At 61.0% G+C, this 13,518-nt stretch overlaps 2 protein-coding genes across 6 annotated transcripts in view; both read left to right on the top strand.

The window, feature by feature from the left end:
* Window positions 1-3,424, top strand: part of CLTCL1 (clathrin heavy chain like 1) — a 101,572-nt gene extending 98,148 nt beyond the window's left edge. For all 5 annotated transcript variants that reach the window (XM_073889690.1, XM_025858013.2, XM_073889688.1 and 2 more), the window contains 2 exons: window positions 2,068-2,143; window positions 2,893-3,424. In XM_073889690.1, the coding sequence (XP_073745791.1) occupies window positions 2,068-2,143; window positions 2,893-3,011 (195 nt within the window). In that variant the 3' untranslated portion in view covers window positions 3,012-3,424. The remainder of the gene's footprint in view (window positions 1-2,067; window positions 2,144-2,892) is intronic.
* A 607-nt stretch (window positions 3,425-4,031) lies between these two features.
* Window positions 4,032-7,402, top strand: SLC25A1 (solute carrier family 25 member 1). Its single transcript, XM_025858011.2, has 9 exons — window positions 4,032-4,231; window positions 4,552-4,659; window positions 4,828-4,927; window positions 5,011-5,149; window positions 5,653-5,737; window positions 5,905-6,009; window positions 6,215-6,330; window positions 6,414-6,487; window positions 6,672-7,402. Exons 1-9 carry the CDS (start codon window positions 4,147-4,149, stop codon window positions 6,784-6,786), a joined length of 927 nt encoding a protein of 308 aa, XP_025713796.1. The 5' UTR covers window positions 4,032-4,146; the 3' UTR covers window positions 6,787-7,402.
* Window positions 7,403-13,518: the final 6,116 nt, after the last annotated feature.

Genomic DNA, 13,518 nt, shown 5'->3' with positions numbered 1-13,518 from the left:
CTGAAGGTGTTAGTCTGGGGTTAGAGAAGAAACAAGAAGTGCACAGGTGGGGGGTGTCTGGCACTTGCCAGCTTTGGCCTGTGAGGGCTTGCTTTTTCTGCCACCTGCAGCGCCTCCTGGGAGCTGCCCAGCCCCTGTCAAGGACTGTTCCATGGGTCATTCAAGACCATCTCCCTGCTACAGGAGGAGGGACTGCCAGAGTGTGTCCTAGTCCCGTTCACACAGCGCATCTGAGTGGGAGGTCTCCCGAGGCTCTTCAGGGGACAGGAGAGGGGCAGTCCTGGCCGTGTGGCCTGATCTGCAGGCTACTAGGGTACATAGACTGGTTGGATTTACAAGAGTCCCTGGTTCCTCAGCTACAGTGGATGGCAGCTCCCTAAAGGAAGTGTCTGTGCTGTGTGGAGCTTGTCTTCAGAACCTGTCCCACGGTTTCTGCTTTTTCCATCCCTAAATTGTCTTAGCCATAGTCTGTCTGCTGTGCCCCTGCATAAAGAAGGGTGCATATGGCTTGAATATCTTCCTAGAGTCAAGGCCCATGGGTTAACATAAGAGGAACTCATACCGCTCAGACCTTCATTGCTGCGGGTGTTGGGACCTCCAGGGGGCCTCGAGGACTAGGGGGGAACACACTCCCTCTCTGTGATGAATGATGGTCATCCTGGCAGCCATGTCAGTACTGCAGCTGCGTAGCTACTTCAGGGTGGAACAGTGTCCTTGGGCTACAGCTGCCTTCCTGCTGGAACCTGCTCCCTAACCCAGGGTCCCCAGACACCTCCCCTAGTCCTGGGAGGAAGACAGGGGCTACCATGGCTCCCAGCATCGCTGCCACCCCACATGCCTGCACCAGCATCAGACCCGATGCCTGTCATGTTGGGGATAGGGTGGGCTCAATGGAGGTTTCTTAGGCAGTGGTGGGATGTGGGCTGGTCCTTAGCTGGCCTGGGGCCCAACAGACTAGACTGCTGTGAGGTCGAGAGGCCCAGACAAGAAGGCCACAGCCCCTTCCTGCCTGGAGAACCGGGCCCAGGGCCTCTTGATTCATTTGGGAAGCTTGAGGACCATCCCTCTGAGAAAAACCCACATCCCTGAGCCCCCTGGCTCTCTCAGCGGAGGATGCAGGCCTAGCTTAGACCTCAGCCTGGGTGGGAGCCAGCTGAAGGAAGAGAGTATAGATTGCAAGGCCACTGCACTGTCTTGCTCCTTCCTCACCTCAGCTCTCATCCCAAGGAGGGAAGGGGAAAGGAGTGCACAGGGCCAGTAACAGGGCTGCTTCTGCTAGGGTTCTGGTGCCTGGCCTGATCTCTCCCTGGCCCGAGTACACACAGGGCACATAACTTTTTCTTCTTTCTGACTCAACTGCTTGTTTTGGTGGGGCAGGGGGCTGGGGGTGTCCCAGACACACAGTTGCTATCGCCACCACTAGCACAGTGCTGTCTGCCCCTCAGGCCCCTGGCACCACCTTGCTCTGTTCCCTCCCCATCCGTGTGTCTGCCCCAGCCTGTGGGTACTGCATGGGGTAGCCCCTGGTGAAGCCTTGAGGAAGAGCAAGGAGGCAGCCTGTCCTCACATGGCTGTCGCTGCCACCATCTCTGAGGTGGCACATCTGCCCTGCCAGGTGGGATGTCCCAGATGTCAGATGACTGGTCTCCTCAGGAAAGGTGGGCAGCATGGACTGGCTATGGCTAGATGTAGGAAGTCGTCTTGGCGGTGCACCTGTATCCAGAGGAGGGCCAGCCCCGTGAGCTGGGCCACACGTGCAGCCTGCAGTCACCGGCCGTTCTCTGCTGCCTTGGGCCGCCAGGGGCCCGCTTGAAAGGCACCGAGCTGGAACAATGGGGGCGTCACCAGGGCCCCCTTGGGCACTCCACGTCTACCCAGTTATAGAGGCTTCACCTTCCTGTGGAGCAGGGCGGTAGTCACTGTGGTACAGCGTCTGCCCTCCAACCAGCCCCTGCCCTGACTTTCCTGGAGGCTGTGTGCTCTGCCTCCCGGCCCCACATTCACCTCCTGGCCCAGACTGAACGCGGCCTGTCAGGCAGGCACTTGAGCGATCTCACCTCTTGGCAGGTAGACAGACTGGACGCTTCGGAGAGCCTGCGCAAGCGAGAGGAGCATGTGGTGGAGCCCGCCCCTCTCCTATTTGGTAGGTGGCATCCCCTTGCCCCTAGGGAGGGGAGAGTAAGGAAGGTCATTCACATTACCCTTCCCTGGCTGGGCTTCAGATCAGAGAGGAAATGGACAGGGTGGGGCACGGAAGGACCACAACGGCTGCCGGGCGTGGAGAAGGTCAGTGGACCCAGGAATGTTGAAGAGGCACGGCCATTGTCCTCCCTTTTCTCAGGGTACCTGCCTTCTGTGAGGGTGCCCCTGCTTGCTCCTTGTGCCTAGCAACTGCCCCAGTCTGAGCTGCTGCCGTGTGCTGCTCTGCCTGCTGCTGGCTGTGACTGGAGAGGCTGCCTGGATGGACTGGCTGTCGAGCAGATTAGTTGGTGTCCGCTGCACCAAAAGGCTGTTGGGTTCTGGAGTGTGTTGCCGGACTAACAAAGGCCTGAGGGTGTGGTGTGAGCACGCAGCACGTCTCCCACCAGCTGTGTCCTCCTCAGGGTCACCATTAATGTCAATCTGGTTTTTTTAGATTTTGATGGGCATGATTGAGACCCAGCCAGTTGAGCTAAGTAAGTGTCCCATTTCGGGACTAGCTTACCCCCTAAGCCTGGCCAGCCTCTGTAGCTGGCCCCACAACAGCAACATCCACTGTCCTTGCCCCCAGGCACCTGTTCTCCAGTGCTTGAGCCTTGGGTGGTCAGGGCTGGTCTGGGACCCTGCTCCTTGGGCCCCTGGCCACTCGGGGGCAGCAGGAGCTCTGCTCATCCTTTGCTTCTCCCTCTGCAGGCCAGCAGCTGATGCTGACAGCCGGCCCTACTGCAGGCCCTGCCCCTGCTGGCTTCCCCTATGGATATGCTCCTGCACCTGCCTTCGCCCAGCCTCCTGTGTACGGCTTCAGCGTGTAGCGGGCGCTCCGTGGCAACACGCCTCTGTGGGGTTAACTTCAAGGAGCGTGTCATCCCACAAGCACAGAGGACTCTGATGGGAGGCGGGGACACCTGGACATTATTTATTTTTGCTGAGGCCCAGTAGTGGCAGCCTCTAAGCCATCTCCAAGCCAGGGGAGGCCAGGGTAGCCACTGACTGCCCAAGAAGACCAGCTCTGGTGGACTCCTGCCTCCAGGCCCTCTGGCTGGAGCCAGGCATTCCTGGGGAGTCCTCAGCAGGGATTCCCCGCCCTTGGTGGGAGGGGCACCCAGTTTTCGCTCAGCACTGACGGAGCTGCCCCCTCCAGGCCACTTTGCCAGACACAACTGAACGGACCTTTTAACCTGGCCCTGAGCCTCCTACCGATCATGAATATTAAAGTCGGTTTATCAAGGCAAAGCTTCCCTGCTTGGTGCTGGTGTGGGTAGCAGGGGACAAAAGATTTGTTGGTGCCTCTCTGGAACGGGAACCTGCGTCTGCGCATGGAACAAGCTGCCCAGGGGGAGATAGCCAGGGTGGGGATCTTTTTCCTGAGTTCTCTGCGTGGAGCTCTAAATACCGTAGCGGGGAAATGGTAGCCGCACAGCCCGTTGGGTGTCGGAATGCCAAACCCTCAAACGTCAGGGATGGGACTAGCCCCAAGTGCCCCGGGGGTGGGTGGGGGGGCGGTCTGCCCGTCTCTCCACCCCGGATCTCCTGGGATCCCGGTCGCTCAGGCAGACGCTACTACCCTGAGACCTGCTCCTTCCCGTACCGGATTCTGCCAGATGCCGGGGCGGGTTTTAGAAACTGCACCTTGACCCACAGATCCAGGCCCGAGCACAGCACCGCCTCCCAAGGACCCTGAGCTCAGTCATTGGCTGGGCTATCGATACCGCCCCGGCGCCTGCCTCGCTCGCCCCGCCCCGGCCTCAGTTTCCCGGCCGGCGCGGGGCGGGCCGGGGGCGGGGCCCGGCTCGGACCACGCGGGGCGGAGCCCGGGAGCTGACGCGACCGCTCCGCCCCCCGGGCCTTAACCGGCCGCCGCCGCCGCCGTGGACCGAGCGCGGAGAGTAGGAGGCTCGGACCGAAGGCCGACGCCGGGCGCCCCGCCTCCCCGCCTCCCCGCCTGCCATGGCCAAGCCCCGCGCTCTGGCGGCCGCCGCACCCGCGTCCGGAAAGGCCAAGCTGACGCACCCGGGGAAGGCGATCCTGGCAGGTGGGCCCCTCCGTGGCACGGACCCCCAATCTGCCCCCTCCGTTGGCCCCACCGTGCTTCCGGGTGGGCTCGGGACGCCGAGGCCCCGCCCCACTTCCGGGGCGGGCGGGGGGGGCGCGGCCCGGGTCCCCAGCCAGCGCGTGGGGGATCGCCTGGTTCGTCGCCCCTCCGCGCCTAGCCAGAACAACGTGGGTGGGGCAGGGGACGCTGCCGGGCCTCCCCTACACCACAGGCGCGGGACAAAGTCCGGGGCGGGGAAGGGGCCGGAGGGCCCGGCCGCGGGGCGGTGGTCTCAGGGTCCGGGTCCCTGGTCTCCTCAGGCGGCCTGGCGGGCGGCATTGAAATTTGCATCACCTTCCCCACCGAATACGTGAAGACACAGTTGCAGCTGGACGAGCGCTCGCACCCTCCGCGGTACCGGGGTATTGGTGAGTAGGGGGCTGCCGGGGGGGGGGGGGGGGGGGCGAAGGGGTAGGGGCGGCGCGCCACCGAGAGGGCCGGGCCCTGCGCTCGGGGAGCAGCCTTGGCGGGCTGCGGGGAACTGCGCGGGGCGGGTCTCTAGGGCGGCTGGGGTCGCTGAACGCCCCCTCCTCCAGGGGACTGCGTGCGGCAGACAGTCCGCAGCCATGGCGTCCTGGGCCTGTACCGAGGCCTCAGCTCCCTGCTCTACGGCTCCATCCCCAAAGCGGCCGTCAGGTGAGGCGGGCTGGGGTGGTCGAGGGAGGGCATCCGGGCCGGGCGGCTGCACCCCCTCTCACCCCACTGCCTCCTGTTCCCAGGTTCGGGATGTTTGAGTTCCTCAGCAACCACATGAGAGATCCCCAGGGACGCCTGGACAGCACCCGGGGACTGCTGTGCGGCCTGGGTGCTGGTGTGGCGGAAGCTGTAGTGGTCGTGTGCCCCATGGAGACCATCAAGGTGGGGAGGGTCCCAGTAGGGAGAAGGTGTGCGGAGGGGTGCTAGGGTGGCTGGGGTCATCCTAGGAGACCGGCAAGGTGAAGAAGGTCCTGCAGGAGCAGGGCAAGGTGTGCAGGGGAAACTGCCTGGGGAGCTGGGTGCAGGAGGTGTGCAGAAAGGGCCTCCTCTGGAGACTGGACACTGTCCTAAAGGCAGTGGGACAACTGACATTGGGGTTTTTTAAAAAAATACTTTTATAAACAGAAAACGTAAGATAACATGTTTCCTGCCTAAGCTGTAGGAAATACCAGCAAATGTAACTGCAGAGACTTTAGTAAGGCCAGCCCTCTTGTTTGCTGGGGTCTTTGTGTCCTGCAGTGGCCTGGGAGGCCCTGTTTCCAGGTGAAGAGCTGCACCTCCAACCCTGATCAGATCTTTGTGGGCCCTGGGCCTGCAAGCCAAAGGGCCAGATATGCCCTTCCAGGGGCATCCTGGGAGCTAGGGCCTTTGCTTTCCTCTCACAGGTGAAGTTCATCCACGACCAGACCTCTCCCAACCCCAAGTACAGAGGATTCTTCCACGGGGTCAGGGAGATTGTGCGAGAACAAGGTGAGCCATAATGGCTTCCTCCTCAGGTAGGGCCAGGGACCTTGGCCAGGCTGGCCTGAACTTCCCCTTCCTGCTTTGGTGCTCTGGTGTGCCACTCTCCCCACTTCCCGGTCCCCATCCGGGGCCTGGGAGGCACCAGTATGACTCCCATGCCTGTCTGCCCCTAGGGCTGAAGGGGACCTACCAGGGCCTCACAGCCACCGTGCTGAAGCAGGGATCTAACCAGGCCATCCGCTTCTTCGTCATGACTTCCCTGCGAAACTGGTACAAGGGTATGTATCTGTTGGGTCTGTACCCCTAAAACCCCACTTCCAACCACTCTGGGTTAGGCTCCTCCTCTTCAGTCTTCCCTGCCAGGACCTGGCCTCCTGGGGCCCACACATTGATAGGCTCTTTTCCATGCTCCTCCCCAGCCCTGAAGAGCCCTCCCCTTTGCCTTCCCATCACTTTCTGATTGCATCTCCCACCCACATCCAGGGGACAACCCCAACAAGCCCATGAACCCACTGATCACTGGAGTGTTTGGAGCTGTCGCTGGCGCAGCCAGTGTCTTCGGGAACACTCCTCTGGACGTGATCAAGACCCGGATGCAGGTGGGAGTGGGGGCAAGGAAGGGGATAGGGAGTTTGTGACAGGGGCTAGCCGCTGAACCCTGTGGCACACTGCTGTCCTGCAGGGCTTGGAGGCGCACAAATACCGGAATACATGGGACTGTGGCTTGCAGATCCTGAGGAATGAGGGGCTCAAGGCGTGAGTAGGGGAGGGACAGGGCTGTGGTCCCCACCCGCTGCCAGCACCAGGCTATCCCTCAGGGAGTCCTTACCTTTAGGTTCCTGCCCTTGTCCCTCTGATGTCTGGACCCACCCTCACTGTCTAGGGACACTGTTCTTCATTTGCCTTCTCACCTCCTACCTCTCCCTGCCCACAACCCCAGATTCTACAAGGGCACCATCCCCCGCCTGGGCCGGGTCTGCCTGGACGTGGCCATCGTGTTTGTCATCTACGATGAAGTGGTGAAGCTACTCAACAAAGTGTGGAAGACAGACTGAGTCCCCGAAGGGGTCTGCATGGGGGTTGGCCGAGGTGCCTCCAGACCAGTCCCCACTGCCCTCTTCTCACGATTCTAGTGCAGTCGTGCCAAAAGGCCCCTTTTCCCTGTTCCTTGCACTCCATGGCCTGGGTCTGTCCCCTGCAGCCATCGAGTCCACATGTCCCTTAGTGCCAGGTGTCCCGTGGTGTGTTATGACACCACCATTGTGTCCATGTGTCCGGCCAAGGCTGGGTGTCCCTCTGGCCTGTGAATCTGTGCCCACTTGTCCATGTGCTTACTCATGAGCCGTGCGCCTGTGTTTCATGTTCTGTGTCACGTGACCTTGTGCCCCACTTCCCGGGGTGCCCATGTGGCTTGGGTCCACGGCCCTGTAGCCATGGCCCGGTCCCAGCCCGGTGCCTTCCACCCTGGGCAGCAGGGGCACCTGCCCCGGCCTACCACAGCTGCCTCCGGGCCTCAGCCTGGCCTCACCGCATTCCAGGGGCTACATGCCCCCTGCTTCTCCCACCACTGGCCTTAACTGGCCCTTGGGCCCTCCCTCCGCCCAGGACAGGTTGGCACCCGCCACTCTCAGGACCACCCTCCCATGGCAGAATAAACCGGATCCTGTCGCAGCCTCCTGTCCCTGTGTGGGCCCATCTGTGGGTGGATAATGATTGTCCATGCCTCTGCAAAGAGCAGGTCCACCCTCTCACCAGAGGACACTGGCAGGGGAACAGGGAAGCAGGGCAGCAGGCAAGCTGGTGGGTGAGGCAGCTGTGGCCACAGCATCAGACCCCAAGAGGCCTGGCACCGTCACGCCAAGGAACATTTGGACTCTGTCCAGGCCATGCTTGTGGCCTGTGAGCAAGGTTCTGCAGGGTCAGCTAGTGGACATGCCCTCAGGATCACCTGGCAGGCAGCACTGAGTGGGCAGAGTGGAGAACTGCCCCACCCCAGGGGTTGGGCCTGGGAGATAGTGCTCCAGGGCCGTTGACTGCCCCTCAGCCTGTGGCCTAGCTCACCTTCTACTACTCCCTCACAGTTTCTCTGTGGTCTGCTTGTGGGGAAGTGCTTTGGGGCATCCAAATTCTGAGGCTCTGAGCAGGGGACCTTTGCTCACTCCTTTACCGTGGTCGAGAGACAGCTGCCCTGGGGCAGGATGGGGTAGAACTGCCTGACCAGGGCCCCAGGACCCCTCCTTCCCCCCAGATCCAGAGCTGGGAACCACAACCCAGGGCCAAAGTGGAAGAGACCTGAGAACAGGATGGGATAAACCAGGGCCCCTGGCTGTGCGGGGGCAGAAGGCACTTTGCTGTCCAAGTGATCCATGGGTAAGAGTCATTCAAGGCTTTGGTTCAGATTGGGAAATAACTTGCCAACAGAAGCCTCCCAGTAAGCAGGTCTGGTCCCTAGAGCTGCTCCTTTTAGGGGAGAGTGCCCTACCCCTGCAAGCTCCCACAACATCCAGATCCCTGGTCTAGGGATCTGGGACAGATCCGAGGATCAATTGTGTAAAAAGGAAAATGGTTTTAAAGGACTGGGCAGTGCATACTCGCTGCTCTTGGAAGGTAACCAGTCTTAGCCGCAACTGAGGGGCCCCACAGCAAAGCTTGCCTGCCCACAGGGGCCAGAGGCTGTCTCCCACACACACATACTGGGGCATGCAGGCCCAGACGCAGGCCACTGGTTCTGGGCCTCAGGAGCTTTGCTGTAGTGATAGACAGTGCGGGCCCATGGCACAAGCCACTGAGGCTAGGGGAACACACAGCAGACAGCATCTCTGGGCTGTGGTGGGGAACAGAAAGAACCCTGGCTTCTCATTTGTTCACTGTGTGACCTTGGGCCTAACCTCAATTTCCTAATCTATGAAATGGGGTGACAGAAAAACTCAGCCCATCCGTATAAAGTGCTTAGAACAATGCCTAACCCAGTAAGCCCTTGCATGTGTAGCTTTCTTCTTTGGGTTGTGGAAGGTTATTCACAGTCAGCCAGAGTTCCAGGTAGTTCCTAGAGCAGGCAAAACCCAGCAGCTGAGCCCTGAGGGGCCTCAGTGCTCCCAGTACTGACCTCCAGGAATGGTATCCATTCCCTGACTATGCACTAGCATCCCAGAATCCCGTCCCCTTCACCCTTCACTGGGAGGATGGGGCTGAGACTGCACTGGTCTGAGAGTGGGGCATGGGGACCCCCACCCAGGAGCAAACTAGCCCCCATTCCTCTCTTCAGGAGGGTCAGGAGCCCTACCATAGTCCAGGTCCCCTCTCCTGTGTCTCCCAGCACGACGTGGTAGCCCAGCCAGAAAAGACTGAGCTGGGTTGAGTCTCCCGGGGCTATGGTTACAGAAAAGCCACCCACTCTGGTGGAGGCAACCCCACCCGCTTCACACATTACCTGAATTAGTAGGCGGCCTCTGTTCTTGGAGCTGATACCTGAGAGAAGGGGAGCAGGAGGGGCGAGGTATCCTGTATGCAGGAAAGAGCTTGTGGTGTCCAGGCTGAGGGAAGTGAGCAGGCAGGGACCTGGAGGGAGGGAGCCCAGCTGTGTTTAACTAAGACCTCAGAGGCTGCAGAGAGGAGGACAATGGCGGGGGCATAGGGGCAGAGATGTGTGCAGATCTTCAAAGAATTGGGAGGTAGAACAGACTCAACTTCCGGCCTGGTCCCCCACCTAGACACAGACCAGTGGTGGGGTAGCGGGTGGGGTGGGGAGAGTCCCAGGAGGTGGCTGGGCCTGCTCAGCAGAGGAGAGATGTGAGCTGAGGAGGGTGGAGATTCCGGGTCACCATGTCCCACCCACAGCCAGAACCTCTGCTGGGCTGGAAGCCACAGCCAGCCTCCACTCAGCCTCAGGCAGCCTTCACCATCTAGCATGGCCTTGAGCCTGGAATCCTAACGCAATGTGACCAGGAGGGACAATGGGCCTCAGAGGCAGGGCAAGGGAGCAGAGGGTGAGGTGGTGGCTACTCTTGGGGCAGGGCTTGGCCAGCCTGCGGCCCTGTCATCACTGCTGTGAGGCTAAAGAATAGTGTCCTACCCCTTTAGGCAGAGGCCTCAAGCAGCTGTCCTCCAGCTCCCCTGCTTCCTTGAACCCACCCCCTGCCCCTGCCACTACTGCACAGGCGTCCCCTGGATTTTTCCATGTCCTTGGGTAGGTGATGAATGGCAGTTAGAGCTTAGTACACACACCAAAAAAGTCACTCCTGACAAATGGGTCTGTGTCCTTTTAGCCTACAAAGAGAATTCTGTTTTTCGGGTTGTGCCCTTAGCCTTTATAGCAAACACAATCTCAGTTGAGGATGCCGGAGTTATTTCCTTTCTTTTTACTTCCTGCAAGTTCTCAGATTCCCTGGACAAGGGTCTTTGGTAAGGGGCACAGAATCAGGGTTCTAGAGGAGCTCCTGCCACATCAAGATCTGGGAACAGGGACTCGACACCCTAGGGGCAAGGACTTAGATGCATGCACAGTAAAGAACTCGTGAAAGGACAACTGGAGGGCCACAGACAACACTCAGGATTGTGGGTGAACTTGACCTAGGTCAATGATGTGGGTGACCCATGGAAAGAAGGTGGCCCCTGGTGTGGTCTTGTTTCTCCCCTCCCACACCCACCTGGCAAATAACTCTGGGGCAAACTCCCCTTCTCCCCCCACCCCCACTCATTTTGGGTCAAACCCTGACCCTCCCCCAACTGTTGTCACCTTTGTCTCCTGGCAGGCCACGCCCACCTCCCCCACGTAATCCTCCACTGACTAGGCCTGACCTGGGAGGCTTGGCCACAGGGGTGTCATCTCCTGACGTGACCTCAAAGGGTAAACCATCCCACCCCCTCTGCTCCTAAGCAGCGCGCAGATGCCTACAGTGGCCTGCCGCCCAGTCCCTGGCTTAAAAGCACTGAAGACGCTGGGGCCTTGGGCAGTTTTACCACGCTGACCGGGTCGGTACGGCTGAAGCTCCCTAGCCAGCCTGTTTATCTGCCCCTGGCTGCCCTACACAGGCTGACCGAAGCCCCGCAGCGCCTTCCCCACCCGCGCCGCCCGATGGCCTGACAAGGTGTCCAGGAAACTGCCCCCAAAGGCTGTGATGGGGGCAGGGTAAATAAACTGCCCGCGATTGTGACCAGGAGGCTTATCCCGAGCAGGTCACGGGAAAGAGGCTGTGCTTGCCAGGGCCGAGTGAAGAAGGGTCCACCCTCATGGTCACTCGTTTGCGCCCCCAGGCAGCCTGCTAAAGGCCGCAGACCATCAGGGCCTCTCTCAGCACTCGCCATTAGAGGGACGGGGGCCCGTGGGCGCAGAAGGCACCCAGGGGGGCTTCCTGGGTCCATTTGTGAAGAAGGAACCAGGTTTTCCCGGCCTTGGGGACACGCGGTGAGAGCAGGGTAGGTGGCGGCCCCGGCGCGAGAACGAACCGCGGCCGCCCGGGGCGGGGACACTCGCGCCCGGAAGTCGGGACGGCCCGTGCTGATGGCGTCACGGGCGCGCTCCCGGCCGGCGTAGGCTCGCTCACGCGCTCCCCCGGGGCTCAGCCGCGGTTCAGGGTGGCTGGGGTGTCGGGAGGCCGGTCGCTCGCAGTCAGTGCCACCAGTCCCCACCCTCCTATTTCACCGCCAATGCCCGCCCTCGCCTGCAGTCCCCCAACACTCTCCCGAGTCACTGAGGCGCCTGCCCTTGCGACCGACGGCTCACGTTGGACGCTGCTAGCGGCCTGCCCTGACACGCCGGCTGGAGGGTACATCCCCCGAGCTCCCGCACCCCCTCCTGGACATGGCTGTTTCCCAGGGCTGGACTTCTCCCGCGGAAGCCTGCTTCCTGCCTCGCCCCCAGACGGGCAGCACGCGCTGTTCCCTCTTCCTCGCCCCCGACCTTTACTTTGTTATTCACACTGTTCTCAGGCCCTGCCGGACCTATGTACAGGTGGAGGGCCTGTTCCCCTTTTCCCGCACAGCCCCCTCACCTGGTTACCTTCCTGTGTACTCAGACCCGAACTCCCGGAGGGCAGAGCCTGGGCCTGTGGCTCACCCGTGTCCACTCCTCAGAGCCTGGGCTCCAGAGATGTTTGCCAAGTGAAGGAAGGAAGGACTTACGACTGTGTCTTTTCCTCCTCCCGGCAGGTTTTTGCTTCAGTGCCCCCAGCCTCAGCCATGAGGAAGGAGATAGGGTCAGGGGATGGGACCAAGAGGGCTCCACCATCCTCTCCACGGCTACCTCCCTTCCGGTCCTGCCTCCCTGGCCAGCTTCAGACCAGCCGTCTGCTGCCAGCCATGGGTTCATGGAAGGCACAGTGGCCTTGCCACATCCCCATGGAGGGGGAGGCCTATGGTGCACTGACACCCCTCTGAGTCTCCCGCTCCAGGGGCCTGTCATTAGCAACCCAGGAGGAGACTTAGGGGCTGGGGGTGTCCCTACGGAAGGCAGCAGCGAGCACAGGCTGCTCAACTGGACAGTGGTGCCTCCTGGCTGGACCTTTCCTCTCGGCCAGCCCTGTTTCCCAGACTGGAAAACCCAGGCAGAGACAAATGAACTATCTAGGACCTAGCTAGTGAGAGAGGGCAGAAGGGAGTGGGGAGGCAGCAGGTGGCAACACATCAGTCCTGACTGAATAGATCAGCAAATATGCCCCTCAGGGGCCCAGACCCTTAAAAAGGACCCCAAGGGAAAGATGGAGGTTCTGCAAGCGGTGGCTCCTTGTCGATCTCCATCAGCATCCTCCAGTCGGTCACCTGGCTCCTGGTCACGATGGGGAGGGTGTGTGCTTTACTGAGGAAGCCAAGCTCAGTGGGGAAGCTGATGCCCAGGGCTCCAAGGGGTGATCAAGGCCAGAGGTGGAATGGGAGGAGGACAGAAGGGAAGGGTGATCCCAAGGATGGGCAGAGACTGTGTTCCCCAATCTCCCAAAAAGGCTGGCAAAGGTGGAGGCTGGAGCCAAGAGCCTGTCCACTCACACCTAGTGGGCCAAGTCCATGCATCAGCCCTTTGGCCTGATGAAGTGAGGTATGCATCCTTAGCTCTGGTGCTCAGGACCAGGCTTGGCCCAGCCAGCGGGGGAAACCGAGACCAGCCTCTGGGCCTGGACTACAGAGGTTCCGTGGCTACTCAGGCCAGAGGTGTCCTCCACCGCTTGCGCACTCCCTGCTGACAATTGAGCTGCCAAAGCAGATTAACCCGGGTGCTAATCCCTGCTAATGGCTTCAGAATCCCCGGCGCTGAGCAGCTAAGCCGGCCTTTCTCCGCGGCCGCGGCCCGGCCCTCCCCGGCAGCTTCAGCCCCACGACCGCGCCGATACTATCTCGGCCCAGCCCGGCCGCGGGTCCTGCGCTAATCCCTGGCGCTCGCTTTCTTCCCCGTCCCGCTCAAGATCGGGCCGATTGGCGTTTGATTACGGCCGCTATCGAGGGCCTCTTTGTGCTATCGGCCCCAAATCCTCTAATTCCGTGATAAAGGAGGCATTAGCGGCGTTTGCTGCAGAGAAAGGCACCGGGATGAAAGAAAGCAATCAGGGGAATCCTGATGGCCTCGCCTGCGGGGCCTGGGAGGGAGGCCAGAAAGGGGGTCCGGGAAGAGGAGGGGATGTGGGAGGAGGGGCTGGAGAAAAAAGGGGTGCTGCCTTAAGGAGCCTGACTCCCCACCTCCACCCTGAGTCTGCCTTGAACTGTGCCGAGGACCTCCTCCCCACTTCCACTATGGCTGCCAGCTCTGCTGGATGCTGAGGGACCACATACCGCCCCCCCCCGCCCCCCCGCACCATCTTTGC

This window comes from Callorhinus ursinus, unplaced genomic scaffold, assembly GCF_003265705.2.
Source record: "Callorhinus ursinus isolate GAN/ISIS: 27379988/994484 unplaced genomic scaffold, GSC_fseal_2.0 scaffold115, whole genome shotgun sequence".
Lineage (NCBI taxonomy): Eukaryota > Metazoa > Chordata > Mammalia > Carnivora > Otariidae > Callorhinus > Callorhinus ursinus.
Note: the sequence above shows the minus strand (reverse complement) of the source record. Positions and strands in the feature narration are given on the sequence as shown.

Bases quoted from the DNA above. Each gene is read 5' to 3' on its own strand.
- SLC25A1 (XM_025858011.2), top strand. From the start codon at position 4,147: ATGGCCAAGCCCCGCGCTCTGGCGGCCGCCGCACCCGCGTCCGGAAAG. The intron at 6,010-6,214 runs GTATGTATCTGT...ACCCACATCCAG, and splicing joins CCTGCGAAACTGGTACAAGG to GGGACAACCCCAACAAGCCC. The intron at 6,488-6,671 runs GTGAGTAGGGGA...CCACAACCCCAG, and splicing joins AGGAATGAGGGGCTCAAGGC to ATTCTACAAGGGCACCATCC.